The sequence below is a fragment of the Nyctibius grandis genome, chromosome 27, assembly GCF_013368605.1.
Source record: "Nyctibius grandis isolate bNycGra1 chromosome 27, bNycGra1.pri, whole genome shotgun sequence".
Classification (NCBI taxonomy): Eukaryota; Metazoa; Chordata; class Aves; order Nyctibiiformes; family Nyctibiidae; genus Nyctibius; species Nyctibius grandis.
In genome coordinates, this window is record NC_090684.1 from 3834049 (window position 1) to 3850385 (window position 16337).

General features: G+C 59.9%; 1 protein-coding gene across 2 annotated transcripts in view; it reads right to left on the bottom strand.

Annotated features, from left to right (window-relative positions):
• The window catches only part of GRM4 (glutamate metabotropic receptor 4), a 58780-nt gene that overhangs the window by 30753 nt on the left and 11690 nt on the right, over window positions 1-16337 (bottom strand). For both annotated transcript variants that reach the window (XM_068419289.1, XM_068419290.1), the window contains exons 2-3: window positions 9849-10629; window positions 772-988 (exon numbers count right to left, since the gene is read on the bottom strand). In XM_068419289.1, the coding sequence (XP_068275390.1) occupies window positions 772-988; window positions 9849-10367 (736 nt within the window). In that variant the 5' untranslated portion in view covers window positions 10368-10629. The remainder of the gene's footprint in view (window positions 1-771; window positions 989-9848; window positions 10630-16337) is intronic.

Sequence of the window (16337 nt, forward strand, 5' to 3'; positions counted from 1 at the left end):
TTATAGCACCCGCAACAGCGATTCCTGCAGCTCCTCACGGTCTCAGCTGGTCCTGGGGCTGATGCTCAGCCACCAGCGGGTACCCACGAGCTCCTCCGCCGCTCCCGAGGCTGCTAATCCCCCCTAAGCATCCCAGCGCTCCCGTCAGCAAAATGCTTTCTGGCTCCAGACAAATCCTCCCAAAGAGTTTTGCTGAGCACGGACTTTCCGCCTGTCCGAAGCCTATAGCCAAGTTAGATCACCTGCCCGCGGGGATAATTCCACTAAAACTGGCCCAAGCATGAACCGGTGCCAACTCGATTTTCTGTTAAAACCTGGGAGCATTCGTAAAAGTCTTTTCTTCTGGAACGTGCCCAGCGCCGTGGCTCGGCTGCGGAGGGAGGGGGTTAGACCAGCTCGGCAGTCACCAGCCCAGCAGATCTGAGGTCTCCTGGTGAGCAGGAAACAGGATCTCGAGGTGCTTTCTGAAAGGAGCTGGCGGCAATAAAGCAGCCTGCCCTGCGGAGGCAGCTTGGGATTGCTGGTCCCAGTCCTTGCTGGACACTACGCTGTCCTTTCAATCAGCAGGGCAGCCCCAAAACCCGCACTGCCCGGGGATCATCTCCCACACCATGCCATCCCCCCCTGCTCATGCACCACAACCACAACCCAGCTCGGACCAAGCAGCCCAACCAGACGCACCCCTCCATCCCCATCCATTGCCTTTTCTCCTCCAGCCCCAGCTGCTCCAAAGTCCCCGCCGAGCCCCTATGCCAGGGGAATCCCACTCACCATCCTCCCTGGACTTCTGGATGAAGGCCTCCACGCCGCTTTCACCATAGCTGCCCTCAGAGGCCAGGGTGGAGACATAGTTCCACTTGAGGGCTTTGACGATGTCCACCATGGCTTGGGCCTGGTAGGTGTCGGACGGCACGACGCGGGAGAAGAAGTCATAGCGGCTGTTGTCGCTCAGGTCCGGGGCGGTGGAGGCGTAGCTGATCTGAGGGATCTGGGATGGAGGGGGGAAAAGACAAAGTGTCAGGAGAAAGAGGTGATCTCCATCCTGCTGCGATGCCCTCGCCTTGCCCATGCTCCCAAAGCCTTGCTGTGGAGGAGAGGGAGGTGGAAATTGAGGAAGACCATGGGTCAGGTGGGAGCATGTGCCACTGGACAGACATGGGATGCTTCACAGCACCCAGGACCAGCAGCTCATGGAGGGGAGACCACAAAGTGGAGGGTGATCAGCTCTACTGCGTCTTGGTGGCAACTCAAAGACTTTGATTTCAATCCATAATTGGGCATGGGAGACACAAAACCACCACAAGCCATGCCAGGACACACATCTCCTCCATACCACCAAGTCTCTTCGAGGTCCACCAAGGAGCTGGGCAGCCCTGGTCTTTACAGGGAGAGGTTCAGAGCATCCCAGGCTATTTCTGCACGTAACATGCCTGCCTGCCCACCTGCCACCTACGATTTCCCCTCTGTGCTCCCTGGGTGCCAGCCAGAATGACAGTTGTGGGTGCCACTGGGTGCTGCCTGAGCGAAGGGGACCAGTACCATCCAAGGACAGCAGGTACCAAGCCTTGGCCACACACTGGCTCATCCCTGGAGGTGTCAGGGACCACCTGAAGCTCAGGGACACCCAGCAGGACCCCAGAAGGGTCTCCCGAGCATCAGATGTACCCAGAATGGGAGAGGCCAAAGAGAAAACCTTGCTCCTGCCCCAGGAAGGACAGAGCCGACCCCAGCCCATCAGGTCCTGTCCACCCAAGCCATAAATAAGCCCTTTAAATTAACCAGAGCTGCTGCACCTCGCACAGTACATTAAAATGATTTAGCACCGCAGGATCATGCGATGCTTAACACTTGCACAGCACTTTACATCTCCAACACACACCACAGATGTTAATTTATCTTAAAGATGGAAAAGGCTTATTAAATTATCAAGCCCAGGTTCTCCCCGTCAGCCTGAAGTTCTCTACCCAAGACACACCGAACACCCAGACAGCCCCATCCATCGTCCCCTCATCCCCTGCCCCAGCAGGTCCCTCTCCCAGGGGCTGGCAGAGCCCTGCCCAAAGCCTGGGCAAGGGTTTAAATTCAGCAGCAATATAATCACAGGGGCTGGAGCTCAGCCAGCTGCCACGGTCCAGCCTCACCGTGCCTACAGAGATGGCAACAGCCCTACCTGGAGCCGACACAACCTGGGGAAGGGTCCAGCCACCCGCTGCCCTCTCACCTTCCCGCAGATGATGCTTTAGTGCCAGGACAAGGAGCAGGAACAGCCCAGGGCATCGCTGATCCCAAACCACCCCGTGCTTTGGGGCCAAGCAGGCGCAGAGCAGCAATCCCCAGCTCTGAGAGGACTTTCCCCCCTCTCTCCTGCTCCCTCTAATCCAGTTTAGGATTAATTCAGTAATTGCCACTTGCAGGAGCACAGGCACTGCTGGAGCCACGGGGGCTGCAATGGATCCCAGTAATCCCTGGGCTCAATGGGCACCTGGGTCATGCCGGGTGCCCCAATCAGCTCAGCCTGCCTTCGGCCTCACCCATCACCACCCCCCATTAACCAATTAGCCAATTCCCAGCAGCGAGACACCTGGGTGGGCTTGGAGCAGGCAGAGGGATGTTTGTGGTCTGTGGGGATCTTACTTCATGTTATAACATCAAACCACCTTGCTGGGAGCCCGGCTGGGCAGCAGAGTCCCAAGGATGGGGAGACACACCAGAGCCACCCCATGGACCCTCCTGGGTCTCCAAACCCTCCCAGCACCCACAACCCACCGCATCCTCCACCGCTCCTGCTCCCAGGCTGCATCTCCCAGTTTCTCTGTTATTTTCTCCTCTTCTACTCCCTTCTCTCTCTCTTTTAAACGTGATACCAGTGTTACAAACCCACTACTCCACCTGAATGCTAAAAGGCCCCTGGAAAGGAGCAGCCACCCTTCTACCTACCTGCAAAATACAAGATGAAAAAAGGGAGAGATGGAGAAGGAGTGGGAGAAGGAAAGGAAGGAATCGTTATCAAGGCACAAATAGGATTATTCTCTGTGACAATCTGCTTTGTGCTCCTTTCCGAGGGGCTGTGATCTGCTCGTTGGGTATCTGTGACCGGGAGCCGGCGCATGAGACTCGATTAAAATTCTGCTCAGCAGGCGAGGCGCTCGCCTGGCAATCATTCATCCCGGGGGGGGAACACGGGGGGTGCTCCGTGCCTGCTCGCCTCGCCTCCTCCCTGCCTTGCCTGCAGCTGAGGATGGGGCTTGGGCTGGAGGGGGAGCATGCAGCATGCCTGTGCCACAGGGAGACTGGGCACGGAGAGCAGCAGTGCCCACATCAAAGGAAATTCAGGGTCAGGGATGCAACCCTGCCTGTCCCGAGGATCCCACACAGAATCACAGAATCAATGAGGTTGGAAGAGCCCTCTGGGATCATCAAGTCCAAACATTGCCCTGATACCACCATGGCAACTAGACCAGGGCACTAAGTGCCATGTCCAGGCTTTTCTTAAACACATCCAGAGATGGTGACTCCACCACCTCCCTGGGCAGCCCCTTCCAATGGCTAATGACCCTTGCTGAGAAGAAATGCTTCCTAATGTCCAACCTGAACCTCCCCTGCTGAAGCTTGAGGCTGTGTCCTCTTCTCCTGTCGCTGGTTGCCTGGGAGAAGAGGCCGACTCCCACTGCGCTACAACCTCCCTTCAGGTAGTTGTAGACTGCACTAAGGTCACCTCTGAGCCTCCTCTTCTCCAGGCTAAACACCCCCAGCTCCCTCAGCCGTTCCTCGTAGGTCAGACCCTCCAGACCCTTCACCAGTTTGGTCACCCTCCTCTGGACTCGCTCCAACACCTCAACCAATCCCTTCCCAATTTTTTTTTTCTCTGCAAAGTGGTTTAGTTTAAATAGGTCCCTGCCTCCTCAGCAGGGCACTGGCGATGGAGACTTCCCAGCTATTCCCTGTGCCACCACATCCCATCCAAGCCCAGATGCCCGGAGCACATCTGGGTTTAACCAACCTGCTCGAACCTCTGCTGGGAAATGACGCCTAAAAAAAATACCTGTTGATCTACAGGCTACGAACTGGAAGCTGTATTTTAATAAACAAATGGAAAGAGCTTTTCTCTCTCACTCCTCTGCCTTGGATGGAAGTGAAAATAAAATACCAGTTCCCAAATGACCGTTTCATACACTTCTTCAGCCTTTTTCCCCCTCTGCCTTTTTGATCTCCTGGTCTACCGTAGCCCAACTCCCGGCACCAGCTATTTTCTCAGATAAAAGACAAAAGTCCTTTTAGGTCCATAAAAGCAAAATGCAGGCAGGGAATTCAAGGTTCTTAGAAAGATGCAGTGGGGAGGGGAAGCTGGAAACGTATCTCAGCTGCATATTTAGGCATCAGTGGTACCTCGCCTGGCTCATCTCCAGCCTGGGATAAATACAACGGTGCTGGCGGGGAAATCAGCAGGACCAGCTCTCCTCTACCCCAAGGCTCCCTTCTCTCATCCAAAGTGGGGAATAACCCCAAGGCAGGGGTTAAAACCTCCTTCATCCCTTATTTTGAGCTGAAAAAAGTCAGCATCATCCAAAAACACCCCCAACCTGCAGAAACTTCCCTCGGGGTAAGAGCAGGTGGGAGCCGGGGTTGGGGGTGTCATCCTGCTCCCCCCAGCCCCTGGGTCAATGCACTGGTGTGACCAGCCTCAAATGCACTGCAAAAAGGCCTTGATTTTGTACTCATTTCATCACCGCTGGCTTACGAGCCGATGTGGCATCGTGTCTACCACCAGCAGAGAGAATCCCCTCCCGATTGGGAAGAATTAGGCAAAAGAGGCGATTTCAGCACAGCCCCAGCCTGCAGGGCTGCGATGCTCCGACTTAAACCATCAACCTGAACCTCAGCCTGAGCAGCCAGGAGGGAAGGAGCCGAAAAACAAACGGGCTGTCGCACAGCCAGAGCCACACATGACGTTACGGAGCATCCCCATGGGAAGGGGCTCCTGCCCCGGCCCCGCTGCCCCTGGCACCAGCCCCCCCACGCCAGAGATGGGGTCGAGAGCAGCTAATTCCCTAACCATAATTACTAATTTCATGCATATCTTATGCAAACCTCTGGTTCACCGACAAGATGGAATTGATTTAATTAGAATTTCCATCATTGAGCCATTTGGACGGCAGCTTTTAATTAGGGAGAGCGTAAAGCACCGCGGGGGCTGGAGGAGCGAGGGGGTGAGCGGGGACCAGGCCGAGACAGGATCCAGTCCTCGGCATCTCCTCGGAGATCCCGCACACCCTGGGCTGCTTGCCAGGTCTCCGTGCCTCAGTTTCCCCAGCTGAAAACCACACAGAGCAGGCAAATCACTCGAGCATCGCGATGCGACACAACACGGAGCCAGTAACAAACAACTCCTCCATTTTCCAGCTCCGGTGACACAGGACGGCCGCGCTCGAGGGGACACAGCCTGGGGCAGGGAGCAACGGACTCCCCGACCTGCCCGCTCCTCTGCCGCGACCCGTTAAACCGAGCGTGTAAATCAGGCAGCTACAATGCCAGGGCTAGCACCAGCCGGGCACAGGCTGCTTGGTCCCTTCAATAAATCTGGCTCTTGTCAAGAAATGAAGCCCCGGGAAGCGCAGTAGCTGCAGGAGGATCTCCCGGCCAGCCCCGGCACGGGCCGATGCCGAGATGGCTCATCCAGGGGTGCCAGAGGCAGATGGAAAACCAGCGCCGAGAGGGAAAACTTTTTCTTAATTGCCCGTGGACCCGGCTTCTGGGGTGGCGGCTCCAGCGGAAAATCCCGGTGCTGCCAGAGGGTGGTTGCATCCCTTTTTCCAAAAAAATAACAGCTCCTGTCCCAGCCGAAAGCAAAGCAGAGAGCCACGGCCGCTGCCCTTCAGCGTGCTCCTTGCCAGACCGGCCATCCCCTGCCTTCGGCCTCTCACTCCTCCTCACCGAGCCGTGCCCGGGGACCTAGGGGGGAGCCACTGTGGCCAGGGGCTGCGGGGCTGGGGCAGCCCAGGGGAGCCAGGCAGCTGCAATTTATTTTAATAAACCCAGCAAAGAACAAGGCGAGGAAGTGGCAGCAGTAGGTGATTAATCAGAGCATCCCACGGCGAATTTCTGCCTTCTCACCTTCGGGAAGGTTATTTACCCACTCAGTGGGGACGTGCGGTGCTGAATGCAGCATCCCTCCCGTCCCACCAACCCCAAAGCCTCGAGGTGTCCCCCATGGCAGAGCGATGCCACCCAGGAGAGGCAGGGAGCAGACCCAAGCCTGGGGGGCTCAGCACCAGGGGCCTGATCCAGCTCCAGCAGCCCGGCCCCCGGCAGCACAACCTCGTGTGCCTGCGGGTGCGCAGCACACCCGGCTCCTGCCGCACACACGACGGGCAGCATCCTCCCTTATTAACGCTGTACAACACCCCTGCGCTAAAAAGAGCTGCTGTACTCGCTGCCACGAAGAAAACAAGCGCCTCAAAGTGTCCAGCACGTGTCAAACCCATCCTCTCACCAGAGATGCTCCTCGCCCCGGCTGAGCACTCGAGCTCCAGCATGTCCCAGCTCTTCCTGGATGGGGTTGAAAAATGCACCCCAAACCCTGACACAGCTTTTCAGGGATCACGTTTGCAGGGGACAGACCTGGTTCCTTTGACACAATCGTTGCTGTGGTGGTTCAGGAGAAATCGGGTACTGCTGGGGCTGGAAAGGCAGCGGAAAGGGGTGGGAAGGAGCTGGAGCGTGCCAGAAAGCTCTGGCAGTGACGCCAGAGAGATGCTATCGCAAGGAGCCGAGAGCGGGGATTTGGGGGAAGGTTTTTCTGCAGGCAGAGCTGCGAGGAGTGATGAAACCAGCTTGGACAGAGGATGCCGCATCTGCAAGTTGTTCCACTGATGTACAGCTTTAATTAGGCAGTGGCATCTAACGAAGGACACCTTATTTATTTATGTAGCGCGGGAGCGACAAAACCCCTGGCAGGGAGGGGCCAGGCTCAGGGGCTGTGAGGGAGGGATGCAGGGGAGGGGAGCGTGGGATGGGGCGAGGGACCACAGAGGGGGACAGCATCGCCCTGGGGTGGGAACAGCCACCTCCGCTGTGCACGTGGTGGGGAGCGGAGAAGGGGCTGCTACAAGCTCCGGGGGATAAATCAGGGGGGGCTGCTGTGACCCCCTCCCACCGAGGGCTCTGCAGCATCACGGTGGGATGCAGACCTGCTGCCGGAGCAGGGCGAGGGGAGCCGGAGCAGGGCGAGGGGAGCCACCGTGGAAATGCGGCTCAGCAAAGGGAAGGGAGGGCTCCTGCCCGCGATCCGACGGGCGCGCGGGTGTGAGCGCAAAAATCTAATTGATTTTATGCCTGTGCCACTCGCTGGATGTGCCACAACCCTCCCGGAGAGCCACTTCAGCGATTTAAAAATCAAAGTACTTAGAGGGCACTTGCGATGCCCCCGTGGGGAGGGGGCTCCAAGCCCCAGCCAGGGCAGGTGGCCCCGGTGCTTCCCTCAGCATTGGGGATGGGGATGGGGCTGGGGATGGGGATGGGTCCCCCTGTTTCGGCTCCCGGCACTTTACACCAGCATCCTCTCGCTGGGAGGACGTTGGGGGCTCCTGGCACAGGCACCGAGGGGGACGTGAGCCTCGTGCCACAATGCCCGGGCAGGAGCCAGAGCTCCGGCAAGGGTCATTCCCAAGGGAATGGGCAAAGGCAACCGCCTGTGCAAGGCAAACGCTTTGCTGAACCTCCGAGCGGAGCCACCCACGCTTAAAGGTCAGCAGCGGCGTGAAATGGAAGTCGCCTTATTCTCATTTTAAGCATGTCCCTGCCATAAACCCACTATTTGAATAACAAAGAGCAGCAGCAGCTTGTAGGTCATGGCGGGGTGGGGGGGGAAGAGCCTCCTCGAGCCCCCCGAGCCACCGCAGGGACCCCACGTCCCACAGGGATGATGTCCCTGTGCTGGGACCCGCCGGGGAGTGCACCCACCCTGCACCCACCCGCATGCACACCCCGTCACCCCCACACGGGGATTCACTGCTGTCTAGGAAGGGTTGAGCTCGTCCTGCGTCGTCCCCTCCCAGGGATTTCGAGGTCTCCATCCTCCACCCACCTCCTCGCTGCCACATCGGGCTGGGATCAGCTCTGGGTTTTGAAGCCGCTGAGGACACCCAGGGCTTCAGACATGCCCTCACCAGTGCCCAGGTACACGGCTGGGGCATGGCTAAGTGTGGGCTCCGTGACATCCTTCCTGCACGGGTCACAGCCGCTTTGCCCAAGGATCAAAATTGGAGGAAAAAAGGGGGAAAAAAAAAAATAACAACCTAGAAAGGATGTAGGTACCCCTGCTCCTCCGACTGTCACTCTCCTGCCTGCTTTCCCACTGCCTGCCTCCTCCTCTCCCAAGCAAGCATTCAATCTTTTCTGTCTCAGCAAATAGCTTTTAAGTTCCTCCCGCTCCCTCTAATTTATATTACTTTAATTATTGAGTAGCCCTCTCACTCGTCGCCTGGAACATTAACACTTTTTTTTTTTTTTAAAAAAAAAAGGGACCCAGAAAAATCAAACTCCATCAGCAATCTGTTTTTTCTGTCTTCACTAACAGCTCCCAGCCCTCCCAGGAGGGCACCCGGCGCTCCCAGCACAAGAGGGGAAAGAGAAAAAGGAAAACGGCCCCGATCCTGCAGAACCGAGGGGTTTCGGGGTGCTGGGACCCCCCTCCGCGGGCAGCCCAGGGCTCCCACGGCTGCTGGGTGTTTACACTCCTCCCTGCCGCTCGCTGCGGAGGGGGCTCTTGTTCAAACACTCTCTCTAGCCCAGGGATGATGCTGTGGATAAATAAATGCACGGCGAGGGGGAAAGTAATTATGAACTCCTCGGCTTTCCCGCGGCTGGCACGGGGAGAGAGAGGCAGCCCTCGTCCCGCCGCAGCCCTGAGCGCCCCGTTCCCCCCTGCACACCCGGGGCCAGGGGCACAGGACAAGTGTCCCCAGCCTGGCTGGTGTCCCCTGGGCTGGAGCAGCGAGCGGTCACAGCCGTCCCTGCACCCCGTGGGCGATAGCTGCCTCCGTCCCAGCAGCGAACGCAGCAGCCCCGTGGCTACCCAGCCATCTGACTATGGCGGGACCTTACATCTTGGGGGTATGACCCTCACCCCCTTATCAAGCCACCCCCCGTAACCGCTGTCAGCGTGAGTACAGCGAAATGCTCCCAGCTATCAGCTCCCTGCAGGCAGGCACGTGGAGAGGTGACAGCCACAGGCAGGGAGGTGACCCGCGTGTCCTGTGTGATGGCAAAGGATATCTTACACCCAGGGCACTGAGTGGGACAGCCAGGGTCCCCCCAGGCTGACCCCCTGGGTGACACCGCTCCCTCAAGTGACAGCCGGGGAGGGGGCGAGGGCTGCACCCCAGAAACCCTCGGGGAGCTCTGAGGGAGGCTGGGCCCTCTCCAGCCTCGGAGGTTGTCAAGATCCACCACGACCAAACCCTGAGCAACCCGGTCTGACCCCAGAGGTGGGGTCACAGGTGGTGGCTGAGCCTCCCCACAGTCCCTTCCAGCCCGAGTTATCCCATCCTCAGTCCATCTCCCCATTCTTCCCCTGCAAGGCCACCTCCCTCCCGCAGCCCCGCTGACGCCAGCCGCATCAGCAGCCCCCCTTGCCACGAAGTCGGGGGAGAAGAAATAAAAATCCTTCTGCTAAAAGTGTTGTCACAGGTGGGGGATGGAGGAAGGCATCCCTGGGGACTTGGGGGAGGCAGGAGAAGGGTTTTAAAGCCACCGGCTCCTGCCTACCCCGAGCCGTGGAGGAAGAGGCATGCGTGGAGAAACACTGCAAAAACCCCCGCGGTGGTTCCGGGTGGTTATTTTTACCCTACCTTGAAGAGCCGCAGGATGTTGGCCACCATGATGGAGACGGAGCTGCCCGAGGCACCGATGACGCCGACCACCCGCTCCGGTTTGGTGATGATGGGGGGCCCGCCGTTGACGCAGCGTACCTCGGTGCTGTCCTTCTCGATGAGGGCTTGCACGAAGGTCAGCGACTGCTCCAGGGCGTGCGTGTCCCGCGAGCACGTGTCCAGGATGCGGGCGCCCAGGGTGATGTTGGGGAGCAGGTCGGGGTCGTTGTTGATGCGGTCCAAGGCGAAGAGCATGGCCTCCAGGCGATGGATGCCCTTCTCCTTCTTCAGCTCCCCGCAGGCTTTGCCCTCTGCGCCCCGGCCGTGCACGGGGAAGAGCCCCCCGAGCGTGATGTCCCCGTCGATGCGGATGGAGTTCATGTGCGGGTAACCCTGGCCCTTGGGCTTGGCGGCACCGCCGGGCGCCCACCCCCAGCTCCAGGCACTCAGGAGGAGGCAGAAGGAGAGACGCTCCATGCAAAAATACCCCCCGCTCATCGCCGAAGCCGTGCTGGGGCAGAGCTCGTGGCCCGAAACGCGGCGGCGGTCAGGGAGCGAGGCTGGCGCGGGCGGGCGGCATGGCTCCGGGGGCTCCCGCTCGCCGCAGCCTCAGCGGCTCCCGTCGGTGATGCCGGACCCCGGGGAGCTGCAGGCAGCCGGGCTGCCGGAGAGCACCGGGGGCTGCATGGCTGCGCCGGGGAGGAGAGGCGGCGGCGGAGACGCGAGCCCAAGGAAAGCTTTGGGTCCTTCCTCCGGAGCCCTTGGTGGGTGGGGGGACAGGAGGGAGGGGGAGAGAGAGAAAATTAAGCACGAGCATGAAGAGGACATCAGCTACGCTGAGCTTTCATCAGGAGCCCGGCAGAAATTAGCACTGGGGGTTATTGCAAAAAAAAAAAGATTTGGGATTCACTTGAGATTTGGTTTGTGCCAGCAGCTCTGGCTCAGCCCAAACCGCATCCAGCCCAGTGCAGGGGTCCTGGCTCACTCTGCCCAGAGGAGCAGGACCAGGTCGGTGGCCAGCGTGGGGCTGGAGGGAGGCCCCACGACCTGTCTCATCCCATCCCCTCTTCAGGGAGCTGCCAGGGTGGGACATGCCCCAGGACAGTGCTCAGAGGGGGACAAACCCCACATGCACCCACAGCCCTGGTCCCCGCCTGCCCTAGAGCATCCCTCCTGCCCCAGGGCACAGCCAGGCACTGGAACCAAGTGGCCACCTTAAAGCTGAGCTCGATTTAGACCCTGAGCTGATCTGGGGACAAACCTGCTCTTTAAACAGCCACTGGATATAGTGGCAAGTCCCCTCCTCTCCCGAGCATCCCCTCCTGTCCCCCTCCCCACACCCTGGAGCTGCCCCTGCCTCAGTTTCCCCTCGGGGGAGGGCTCTCCCCTGCAGCCCGTCCCTGCCGCCTCCCAGCAGCCGCTGATGGATGCTGCGAGGGCAGCGCATGATTAATGTAAGACACCAAAAAGCAGAGGAGAGCTGAGCAGGCAAATGCATTCCCCGAGCAGGACAGGCTGCAACAGCGAGACCGAAGAAACAGCTTAAATTAATCTCAGCTCAAGCGCAGAGCCCGGCAGCCGAGCCCGGGCCGGATCCTCAGCCGACCCCGAGGGGTGCTGCCCGCCGGAGCCGGCCGTGCTGAGCCCCTTTACACCACGGAGGAGGTTCCCAGCCCCAGCCCAGCCAGGAGAGCCCTTCCCTCAACTCACCTCCATAAATTATGCACATCCCTGCCCGTCGGAGCCACTTGAAGACCCATCTCCAAAGCGGTTCTGACAGCCGGGGCTTTTAAGCAACCAGAATTACCCAGTGCTGAGCTCTGGAGCTCGGGAGTGCTGCGGCATGACACCCACCCACCCCACCGCCGGGAGAGCACCCACACGGCCCCGCTTGGGTGGGGATCGGGAACAGGGATCAACCCTCCGCGTGGTCCCTTCTCCTTTGCAAGAACCATCCCATGCGTCGGCAGTGGGAGCGGAGCCGGGGAAAGCAGCCCCTGCTACAGCCTGGGTGGGGGTCAAGCTCTGCCCGCGGCGAGGAGGCAGATGATGGGGAGCCCCAGAGGTGCTCAAACACCGCAGCCCCCCCGTGCCAGCTGAAATCAGGTCATTTCTCACACCCTCACCCCTGGAGCTGCGACGTTTCTGCCCATCAGAGAAGCTGTGATGGTCACCCCATGGACCCGCTCCCAGGAAAACCCTCCGAGCCCCCGGCAGCTCCCGCGGAGCTGGCGGTGCCCCCGAGCCCCCAGCCTCTCCCTTCCTTCTTTTAAGCTTTTTCCTCTTTGTTCTCTCCCCTTTGATCATATAATCTGAGCGAACTGAAGGTAAAAATATCACGGCAGGCAAGAAGAAAGAGCAAATAACGGGGAGGGGAGCGGGGAGCTGGTTTGAATCCCTCACTGAATCGTTAGGGGAGATGCAGCCTGAATTACCCGATGAGCCCTGAGCGCTCGTCGGGAAGGGACAGGAGATGAGCATCCCCTTCCCCCCGTCACCCCCCACCTGCCTTGAGCATCCCCACGGCCCCACACAGCCCAAATCTTGGTCCCACCCGTGCTGGGGATGCGCCCAGCCCTGGGGTGCCGCTGGGCGAGCAGGCAGGACCCCCCAGGCCTTAAAGCTCAAGGGCAAGAAGAAGGGAAACCCATCCTTCCTCCAAGGTGTGGGACCAGCCTCTGCATCCCCAGGGAGCCCAGCGCCTGCACCTCCCCGAAGCAGCCCTTCCCCTATGAGGCTGGTCCTGCACATCTGGAGGGAGACGCACATCTGGAGGGAGACGCCTGCCTACAGCGGGTGCTCACGGAGCAGGGAACAGCCCTACCCATGTGCTACGGGCAGCGAGGGGATGGAGCCACCCTCCTGCCCGCCCTGCATAGCCCCAGCACCACCTGGGGGAAGGAATATTTGGAGATTTGCAACAAGCTGGGAGCACGTACACCCCCTCCCCCCCCAAGGGTGGTAATAAAAGGGGTGGGAGAAGTGCCCAGCGTGGCATTTATCCCAGCGCCAAAGGAAGGTACAATGCTGCTTTCTCCCACTTCCCACAAGCACATTGTCAGCGAGGAATGAGCCTTTCCATCGCCCTCATCCCGGCCACGAGATGGCCGGATCCACGACCTAGAAATCAACGCAAGGACTAATCAAACCGAGTGGATCTCCAGACCCCGGGCACGGGTCATCGCCCGGCCTGAGTCAGACTGATCTGACGGAGCTCAGGAGCTGCAGAAGCGGGTGCTGGGGCTGCTGCTGCCCCGGCACAGCGAGAGCCACGGGCAGCACGTGGCTCCCGAGCTGTGCTCGTGACCTGCAGGTGCCCAGCACCCCAGGACATAGGGCCAGTCCTGCTCGGTGGCATCCTGCTCCCCTCTAGTGGTGGCCGTGCCACCGAGCCACCAGCCAGCACCATCCTCGCCATCCGCAAAGGGCCCTGGATGGAGCAGGGCGAGGGCTTGGCTGGGCAGGAGAAATCAAACGCTGGTTAAAAATGCCCCTGTGCCACGCAGAGCTGCGGCTGCAAAACGATCTCCAGTGTCAGAGGAGGGACCGTGTCTCAGAGGCAGGGACCGACCATCCCGGCTTCACCTCTGCAGCTCCTTCCCACAGCTCCTTCCACGCATCCCTACAAGCACCACACCAGCCAGAGCTGCAGCGAGACACAATCCGGGCTCGCCCCGTCCCGCAGAGCCCAGAGGTGCTCGCAGGCACTGGGATCCATCCCCGGCTGCGTTGCCACTAGACACACATCCCCGGGGCTGGGCAGCCCGTCCTGCAGCTGGGGGTCTGTGCCCCAGGGCTTTGGAGCCAAGGCAAGCGCTGGCGGTCACTTCCCAGGGCTGGTGCATCTCTGGGAGAGGCAACTGGAGCCCCCCGGCCCCATCGCATGGGTTCTGTTTGCAAAATTTCCCCGCAGCCCTGGGAGCAGACAGCCCAGAGGGACACCAGATCGCACCGACCGATCCCGAGAGAGTGATCTCCCAGCCTGACTGCCAGCCCTGGCCCAGAGGAGACCTGGCCCGTGGTGGCTGCACAGCACAGGAGGGCTCTTCGCTGGACCCCCAGACCTGCCCCTCGACGGAGGGATTTTGCAGCAATGAAAAAGCTCCTTTGGGGAGGGAAATAAATAAAAAAGGGAAGGAAACAGCACATTTTTCTCCCTTGCTCTGCTCCCTGCAGGACTCCCAGTCAAAACCAAGGCATTTTACTGCCATTAGCTCTGTGAAGCCCGTGCCGCTGCAGGCAGGCGAGTTCCTGTCTCATGTGCCATCAACCTAAGCGCTAATCACCGCGGCTTTATCCCCACCGGCAGCGGGCAGAGCCGAGTGATTCGGATCCCAGCCGGGGCTTATCGCAGGGCGGCCCGAGCATCCCACCCCTCTCCGAGCAGACCCTGCTCCCATGGACCGCAGAGCTCTGCCTGCAGCGGGACCTGGTGGCTCCCAGTTCAGAGCCAGGGCACTCACTGGTTTTGCGCTGAGCCCACCCAGTTGCATCGGGACTTGTTAAACCAGGCAAAGGCTGAGCTGGTGATGCGGTCCAGGAGATGCAGGAATAAGCGGCCAAGATGCTGAGCCTGGCACTCACCTGCACGACCCCATCCCTGGCTGCCAAGGAGGCGACCACCCATCAGCCCACCACTAAGGAGACCTCCCCAGCCCAGCCCTGGCACCCGGAGGGCTGTGCCAGCTTCTGCCATGAGCTCGCCAGCATCTTTTTGAAAATCAAGGCCATTTCTTTCCATTTCTTTCCCCACCTGCTATTCCTTCAGCAAGAGAGGCCAGCCAGCACGCAGCACAATACCCCAATTAGCGCACGCTTGCAAGCGATTACAGGGAACTTCACTTTGGCTCCTCGTTTTTTTAATTGCAAAAGCCCCATGAAGTACAGCGGAATTTAGACACGGAGGGAGGGGACACCAGGTTAAGTTCTCTCTCGACAGGCAAAACCTTAAGTATTCAGGTCAAGTACTGCAGCGTTCGCTCAGAGGAAAAGCAAGGCCACGGCTCAGCAGGCAGCGGCGAGCAGAGACCCCAGATGTTACCATCAAAACCCACCCGACACGCTCCAAGATACAGCCCCTCCCCAGCACCCCCTCGATCGATGCACGAACCAGTATCACTACGTTTGCGTGAGCCCGAGCCCATCACCACGGTGCCGACTCGACCTCCCTGCAACCGGGTAAAGCCGGGTACCACCATCCTCCTTGCTGTCCCGGAGGATGCTGAACTCCAAAGAAAAAGGCTCCCGCTGGGTGCAGATCAGACCCAGGGAATATTTATCATTATATATATATCTCTCTCTCTCTCCTTAACTGCAGGCAAGCTTCTCCTTCCCCCTCCCTCCCGTTTCCAGGCAGGCCAGGGCTAATCCCTCCCTCTGAAGGATGAGAACGAGGGGAAGGCGAGCAGGATCCGGCCCCGGAGCAAGCGGAGATGGCCCCAGCTCACCTTGCGGGAGGCGGTGCGGGGTCCCTGCCAGCAGCCGACATGCACAGAGCTCCAGCTGGGAGAGGCCGGAGGGAGGGAAGGAGCCAGCACTCATCCCCGCTCCTGCCACGTGCAGCAAAATCCCGCAATTAATTTTTGATCACCTTCTGCAAACTTGGACAGCGTTGGCTCGGAGCGAGAGCGCAGTCTGAGCGCCGGTCCCCAGCCGTGCCCGCGGCACTGCCCGGCATTTCTGCTCCCCATCACACCTACACCCCAAAATCACGGTCCGGCAGCACGAGCCCCTGCCCGTACCCAGCCTGGGAAAGCTCCAGCAGGGGCAGAGACCCCCGTCCTGAGCCAGGCTTTGTGCAGGGCCACCCACAGCCCGGGGGCATGAGGAACCAGACCACCCCACAGAGGAAACCCCTCCACTAGACACGAAGCCCGAGAGGAAGAGACGGTGCCCGCAGCGGGCACAAAGCCGGCGAGGGCAGCGGGAGCGGGTTCACGTACATTATGATTAGGACCTGCCACATCTTCAAGCTGTTGCCTTTCTGGGAAGAGCTGGAAGGGGGTGGCTGAGCTGACAAATCCATCCTCCTCCTGCCTGATACCAAAGTTGAAGCACGTGACACCCTTTTTCGGGGAGCCGGCAGGCTCCTCCGCAGGGCGACGCTGGCCCCCAGGGTGTGGGGCTGGACCATGGCTGCACCCAAGCTTTGCTTCCTGCTGCAAAATCCCCTTGAAGCTCCCCCTCCGCTGCCCCAACACCCCGGGGCGCAGCTCAGCACCACCAGCCCTCCCCTAACCGGGCTTGCCTGTGCCCCCCAGCCTGGGGCAGCTGGAGCCCGCTGCTGCCTGTGGGGACCCACCACCCTCACAAAGACAGACCACCCTCACCATAGCCCCCGGCGCTGCATCCCTCCGGCTCACCCAGGCTGGCCAAAATTTGCAGCCAGGATCTCTGCACATCCCACCAGACCGCGGCTCTCGGCACGGAGGCGGCAGGTCACAGGGAGGAGGGTCTCGCCCCGGCTTT